Genomic DNA, 8010 nt, shown 5'->3' with positions numbered 1-8010 from the left:
ATCATAAAATGCAGCTGAGGTGCTAAGAACAGTATTGTTTCTCTTAACATGGATATATGTCTACTTTTCAGCGAGACCAAAAACCAGACCTGCAGCATTCTGGATGGGCCCCAGGTGTACAGGCCTGAAACAAATTAAATAAACCTTAGCTTCTTGAAACATATAGTCACTTCGGGCTAGTTTAGTGACATCAGTTAGTTGTTTATGCTAATAACTGTAATAACCTAAGAAAACATAGCTGTAACAATAAAATAGTATTTTGGTTATTTAGATATAGGCCATTATCATGTAATCAGTTCACAATCCACGTTTTGTAGCTTTAAGACCTTCCTCTCGCTGCTTTGGGGCACTAATCACCCCCCATACGGAAACACGCATCATCGGTGCTGATGTGAAAATTCCCTTTCTGCCATTTAAAAGCTCCGCTCTGAGGGCAATGTGAGCTCAACGCGCTGCGGACACAAATACCAGATTATGAACACAAATATGTAGGATAGCAGCTTGTGTAAAGAGAGGGACAACAGAAGAGAGCAGGTGTTGCATGTTTTTTAAATGGGAAATCTGTTGGGCAGCTGGCGTTTCAAGGAGCCGAGCACCGTTGAGGAATGCGACTCGACGTGGGGGTCGGACTCCGAGGGCGACGAGCCGGCGGCGGCTGGAGATGACAGCGGCGTGTCGGGCTCCGTCAGCCCGGCGGACAGCGAGCGGGTAGCCGGAGAGCCTGGGGAGAGGTCCCCGCAGGTACAGTGACGGTTATCTGGGCTATGTAGGCTATGTGATGACTCAACGGGGGGCAACCCAGGGGACACTTTAACATGTGTGCCCCGGCAGCACGTTATTGTCGAGGCCAGGACACAGAGAGGGCGACCGAGCATGCTGCTGGGCGAGGAGGCTTCATTCGGAAATATATCAATTTATACTAAATGGAAAGACATTCACTTACATGGTGTGAACTGTAGGCTTATTTACTGTGGCTGAGAGGTGTAATCGACAATTACAAAGTGGGAAACACTTTAACAAAGCTTGAGACAAATTTACATTTTATAAAACAAAATGACACTATCAAAACACTTTTACCAAAGAAAAAACAATTTAACAAGATGCGAAACACTTTTACAAAGCTAGAGACAAATTTACAAGTGTCGAAACACTTTAACATTTCCTGAAACACTTTAACATTTCCTGAAACACTTTAACATTTTCCGAAACACTTTAACATTTGCCGAAACACTTTAACAAACTAGAGAATCAAACCGGAAAGGGAATGCCCATCATACCAGAAGTGACGTGCAAGTGATTGACACAAACTTAAGTTTGTTTTGGCGGATAGAACACCGGTACCTATGGACCTTTATGGTCGTTAAACATGTTTTGTCCGTTCTGTAGAAACCACCTGGGCCAAGTGACATGGTTTTAATCATCACAATATACTTTCTCTTGCGAAAGAGATACGTTCTAAAGTAAAGTTACAGGTTCACCAAGTAGGAAGTGGAGCTGTGCCTTTTACACACAGCCTTCGCTGTGTTTACCTTCATTAGACAGCTAAAGAGCGACTGCAGGCTGCTTCGTTATAGCCACACACACACCTCTTCACACACACACACACACACACACACACACACACACACACACACACACACACACACACACACACACACACACACACACACACACACACACACACACACACACACACACACACACACACACACACACACACACATCGAACTGCCCAATTATTACGCCTTATTATTCTATTTATGAAGGAGATGTCCGGTCACCAGGTTGTGTGTGTGCGTAAATGTGTCTCTAGCTTTGTAAAAGTGTTTCGCATCTTGTTAATTTGTTTTTGTAAATGTTAAATCGTTTTTTCTTTGGTAAAAGTGTTTTGCTAATGTAATTTTGTTTTATAAAATGTAAATTTGTTTTATAAAATGTAAATTTGTCTCAAGCTTTGTTAAAGTGTTTTACACTTTGTAATTGTCGATTGCACCTCTCAGCCACCGTACTACTTACTACTCCTCATGGCATCTAATCCACCCAGCTGCACTTCACTGTCACTTTCTCCATACACTAAAAAACCGAAATGTTGACTTTAATTAAGTGTATTATGTCAACAAATGTCCCATAACTGTAATAGTTTAGTTGAACACAATAATATTACGTTTTTATTTAAACTTAACATTATTGCTTTCAACTAACCTAACACAGTAATGTGAAAATCTGTTGACATAAAATACATGTCATTAAAGACGTGGTACAGTTTACACCCCCACTTAAGGGTCGTAATGTGGGAGTATTATATTGATGTCATATAATACTACATGCATCTTTTTGGTAATTATATGGAATATGCAAACTTGGTGTTTATTTCCTACTTACACACACAGTATATGTAATGATCAAATAAGTTGGTTATTCACAGTTGCTTATTGGTTTCCTCTTTATTTTACACTGTTAAACTTTAATCTCCTTTTGTAAGATTTTGGTCAAATCTGACTTTTTTCAATGATTGCTATTAGAAATGTGCCTTAAAACGTTTCTCAAAAGTCAGGGTGCAGTTTGTAGAAAGAAAGGTAATTTCTGTATAATTTAAGAATCACAAATGCCTCTACATAAAATCAAAAATCAGGGAACTTTACATTTTCATAGCTTCAAGGTGTTTGGTGAAGATTTTAAAGGAATATAATGCCTGAGTTTTGGTAGTCTGTCTTAAAGGGGCCTTATTCTGCTAATTTTCAGGTTCATATTTGTATTTTGTGCCTCTACTGTGACATGTTCTGCTTGGTTAGCTGGCTGGCTCTGTTGTGATTGGTCAACCGCTTAGATATATCACGCCCCTTAGCCTATCACGTGTGTTGGAGATCTAGCAAATAGAAGCGCAACTGTTACATAGCGGTGTCATTATTTTATGGTAATAGACAAAGGAGTCCACTGGAGGGGTTTCAGGCAGAGAGGGAGTGTGTGGGGACACTTTGGGGATTTTAGCCTTTGCAGACCATTTACATGCACACAAAACGCACGACAGGAAATGAAAACCCCAAAAAGTATAATATGGCCCCTTTAAGTTATTTAATTGTCCTTATGATAATATAAAACAAAAAAGAAGATACATACAATTATATAAATACACAAGTGGAAGGAAAAAAACTGAGGGACTTTAAAAAGAACCCAAAAAAAATTACAAATAGCTGTATATGCATAATAACTTTACATAAAAAAATGAATACAATTTCCGTACGACAAGGTTAAAAAAAAGAAGTATATGGGAAAGTTACTTTGGAGTATCGAAGGTGGAAGTTAGCGTGGCCCAGATTTAATTTGAGAATCAGATCTAGTTTCTAGCTTCCTTTTGTAAAATGGTACGGCAGCCCTGATGTGAATTGTCCTCCTTTGCTGACAGAAATGGATGATTGACCTCAAAAGAGAAGTCAGTGCTTTATTCAGCTGAATGCTGTACTGCATCTGTTAAAACATGGGATGTTTTTCTTTCCGATGTGCATTTAAACTGAGTCTCTTTCTTTCCTTTGTCAGCTTACAGATTCTCCAGATTCCGTTCCAAAGATGAAGAGGAGTTTCTACGCTGCCAGGGACCTCTACAAATACCGTCACAGCTACCCGGTACATGCACGGGAAAATAAAGACGGGTGGAATACAAAAAATTCAAATGTAGAAATGGGATGCACGGTACTTACCTTATTGTTCACACCCAGCTTTGTTCTGTGTGCATTTGCAGAACTACCGAAAGTCACGGCAACCCAACGAGTACCGTAACCTGCGCTTCTACTTGAACAAGATCCCTCTAGTGCCTGATGGTAAGATCAGAAACACACACACACACACACACTGAAGAAATGTTGGCTTTAGGTTTAGTGAGGTTTTATTTGACTTGAAAAGATAAAAAGATTAGTGACTGATCCCATGTTCAAACACACTGACGCACACACATGCGCACACACGCACAAACACACATGCGCACGCACACACACACGCGCACACATACACACACACGCACACACACACATGCGCACACATGCACACACACAGACACACACACACACATTAGAAATGTGAGTGGCAGCTAATCAGCCCCTGTTTCTTTGAAGGTATCTACATAGAGGAGATTCTGACCAAGTGGAGAGGCGACTATGACAAACTGGAGCACAATCACACCTACATTCAGTGGTGAGACATTTCATCTGTCTATTTTTGGACCTTATATATGATTGCAAAAACGGTTAGGAAGTGTGCATTGTTATTTGGGTTTTTGCATTAAATGCCATAGTAACTGACAAGGCAAATCTGCTTTTTGCTGCGCGTTAAATTAATGTAAGCTGACTCGTTTTTTGTATTTAAAGGGCCCATGTCATGGCCATTTCTACTGATCATAATTCCATTCTTGAGGTCTACTGAAATAGATTTATATTGTGCAATTTTCCAAACTCACATTGGTTTCTCATACAGCATCTCTGTATAGTATGTGTATTCACCGGTATTCACTCTCTGTCCTAAACGGCTTGTTGGAGCTCGCCCCCCCTCCCTGTGAGCCCAGTGTGCTCTGATTGGTCAAGCGACGTGCAGCTGCTCGTGAGGAGCTGCTGTGAGGAGCAGACAGGGCTTCCGTGTCGGCGAAACAAATACAGCGAGAACAAGCGAAACTCATCCTGAGCACACACAAACACTCACAGCCGAAGTAAAAACAATAAGTGTAGCTTGATATTGAGTAAGAAAAAGGTTTATAACGCTGTGAGCATGGGTCTGCGGAGAGCATTTCTCCGCGATCCCAACTTACGAGTCCGAAAAACGTTTACCCATTTAGACAGTCGTGGTAGATACCTTGTTTGTTTTAAACATCATAAATACACAAACAACAATGAATACTTACAGGTTGTGTACCCGAATCTCCCGCTGGTCCAACAAAGTAGGAACAGCATCGTTCTTCAGTGCCCTACGCTGTACATATCCGGCATGAATCGCTGAAAGGTTTGGGAAGCTTTGTTTCGTGAAAGGCTGGCAGAGGGTGCGGCCATAGCTCTGGGCGTGGCTACTGGGTATCCCTACGTAGCGATACCCAGGAAGTAAATGAGAAATCTCCAACGAGGCGTTTTGGGGAGGTCTTTTCAGTGTTAGAGTTTTACTTCCTTTCAGGTTGTACTTTGAGGGTTTGTGACTCTGCAGACCGTTTACATGCATAAAAACCTTCATAACACACAAGGGGACGGGTAATAACCGGAAAAGCATGACATGGGACCTTTAAAAAGACTGAAGCTGTCTCAGGTGATAACATAGCATCCTCCCAGTGCACATGAAAAACAGTGTTGATGCTCGTAAGTGCTAGCATAGAGTTTGCAGTGATGATGTATTTGGGGTTAGCATCACAAGGGCTCCCTCAACAAAATCATTGGGATTTTCCATTGGATTTTGGAATATTGGAGAAACTAAAACATGTTTAGTAAATATTTATGATACTTACACTCTTAATTCAGGACGATAATCTCCACAAAGTAAATCTGGACTATACATTTTCCCTGGACATGGACATGTGTGTTTTTATCACTTCCAGAAATATTTTTTTCATTTTTGTATTCCCTTTTTCTTGTGGCAGGCTGTTTCCATTGAGAGAACAAGGGCTCAACTTCTACGCACATGAACTGACTCAGGAAGAGATAAAAGTAAGAGAGGAAGGACAGTACTGTATATACACATACAGCTGTTTGCACTCTATCATTGGAAGTCATATTTTCCATTCATCCAATACATTTAAAACATTATTTTAATAATAGGGATGAACCTTGGTGCATTTAGTTGTGATATTGTACCTGTGTGCAGGCCTCTGACCCGCTGTGTTTAATCCCGTCAGGAGTTCCAAAGCACTCGGGAAGCCAAGCGGAGGTTCCTGGCAGCGTATTCCCTCATGCTGGACTTCTACGGCATCAAACTGCTGGATAAGAGTGGGAATGTTGCTCGGGCTCCCAACTGGAAGGAGCGCTTCCAGCACCTTAATGAGTAAGCACACACACATATACAGATAAACACCGTTTTCCATTGCCGTCAGAATGTGTGTGAACATCCCATTGCCCATAATGAGAGGGGAGACACAGTTTGTATCTCATTCCCTCGCTAATCTATTGCTGATCAAAGGTTGCATTGTAACAGGAATTATTCGTAGGAGACATTTCCCCTCATCCTGCATTGTTTTTCAGGTCCCAGCACAACTACCTGCGGATCACTCGCATCCTCAAGTCCCTGGGCGAGCTGGGCTACGAGGCGTTCAAGGCCCCCCTGGTTCACCTGTTCTTGGAGGAGTCTCTGAGCCACAACACTCTTCCCAGCATGCAGCACAGCGTCCTGGAGTACTTTGTGTACACCATCCGTCTGCCGGCCACCCGCAGGCGCCTGCTCCGCTACGCCCGCAAGCACTACCGCCCCCCCCACGGCTTTATGTGGGGGCCGCCGCCTAAAAAGAGAGGCGGGGGAGGGAGCACGGGGGCCGGGAGCAGCGGGATCAGAGCGCCCGCTCCCACGCCAGAGCAACAGAGGAGGGGGGAGGAGATGTCCCCGTCAGCAGGGAGCAGGATTATTGTGTCTTCCCATGATGCCGTGGTATACCAGGAGGGGGCCGTGGGGGGGCTGAAGGGCGGCCCCTCTAACATGGCCGGACTAGAGGGGGCGCTGATGATGGCGGGGGCCCGAGGGGAGAGGAACGAGTACAATGACATCGTTTCTCTGTAGGTTTGATTGGTAGCTGTCTTTAAAATGACCCGCTTCAGTTGTTAGCAGTGACGTGCGGTGAGGTTCATGGCTGGTGAGGCACTGACTCTTTCAGAGTCAGATTTACAAATATTATATTCTGACCTTAATCGAAATATTCTGTTATTTTCAAAAGCTTTTTTGGTCTGATGTTTCGATTCATTTTAAACAGACCGTTCAACAAAAGGATACCCACAATCTAAATATTGGATTGTTCTTTCTTAGTAAGATCCAATTTTCATTACCAATGTGGTCTTACCTTGACTTGAAGATGAAGTCCATGCTATCCTTCTGGACAACAATCTCTATTACTTTTTTGTAAAAGTCCTCCTTATCTTCCTCTAGTTTCAAAAGTCTAGTTTGTTGTTCGCGTCTATACCGTCTCTGCGTAGAATAACAGTAGCAACAAGAACCTGTGGGCTCACGTGCGCCCCCTTCAGTGCGGCAGAGGTTATGGCTGCCTCCCCTGGTGCTTTTTTCATTGCCGTTGTACGGCGAGCCTAAATATCATATATACGTGAAATAAGTTATTTAGAGACTATGGATGGCGAGGATACATGTAATAGAGGGATCTACAAACATTAAATTGGTGACATACAGTGAGATGGTGCAGGCATGCGCTTAGGGTCCGCTTTCCAGACAGTTTCTGTGAGGTGACGCATTCTGAGGTGAGGCAGAGCTCATCTGTGCCTCACCTCACCCCACAGTAACTGGCTTGAGCGCGCTCACAAAATAAGTGCCCGCGCTACATTAGTGCCCGCGCTCCAGCAAGTTACTGTGGGCTTACGAGAGGCAGAGCTCGTCCCTGACTCACTCCTCATCGCTCCCATGTAGTTGTAGCGGAGCTCGGCAAATTTGCTGATTTTGACTATAAAAAGCGATTGGAATCAAACATAAATCACACTTACAACACAGATCAGTGGAGACATTTGATTATTATTACTATCTAGTTTTTCTTTAGTTGTTTTTCTGTTACATTGTAGTATGGCCAGTCTATGAGTATGACAGGGGAGGCCTCCCCTGACTGCACGTCGCTGGTTGTTAGGTAGGGGAGAGAATTTCATTTTTAACGCCAGAATGTTTTTATTAGCAGTAGATATTACGCTTCTGGACTTAAAATGAAGACGGTATTAGTGAACACATTCACAGAGTCTGACGAAGGTGTTATTAGAATACATTCAGGTTAAGGGCTTATCATAAACTATTGTCATGTCTTCACATATACATCTATTCAAGTGTTCTAAATATGGGGGGGGGGAC

At 42.9% G+C, this 8010-nt stretch overlaps 1 protein-coding gene across 1 annotated transcript; it reads left to right on the top strand.

The window, feature by feature from the left end:
* The first annotated feature begins 288 nt into the window (after nt 1–288).
* On the top strand, nt 289–7024 carry LOC117551773 (opioid growth factor receptor-like protein 1). Its single transcript, XM_034224803.1, has 7 exons — nt 289–741; nt 3535–3621; nt 3737–3815; nt 4107–4185; nt 5606–5672; nt 5861–6006; nt 6204–7024. Exons 1-7 carry the CDS (start codon nt 553–555, stop codon nt 6730–6732), a joined length of 1176 nt encoding a protein of 391 aa, XP_034080694.1. The 5' UTR covers nt 289–552; the 3' UTR covers nt 6733–7024.
* The last annotated feature ends 986 nt before the right edge of the window (nt 7025–8010 follow it).

This window comes from Gymnodraco acuticeps, unplaced genomic scaffold (genome assembly GCF_902827175.1).
Source record: "Gymnodraco acuticeps unplaced genomic scaffold, fGymAcu1.1, whole genome shotgun sequence".
NCBI lineage: Eukaryota > Metazoa > Chordata > Actinopteri > Perciformes > Bathydraconidae > Gymnodraco > Gymnodraco acuticeps.
This window is presented reverse-complemented; position numbering and strand designations above follow the sequence as displayed.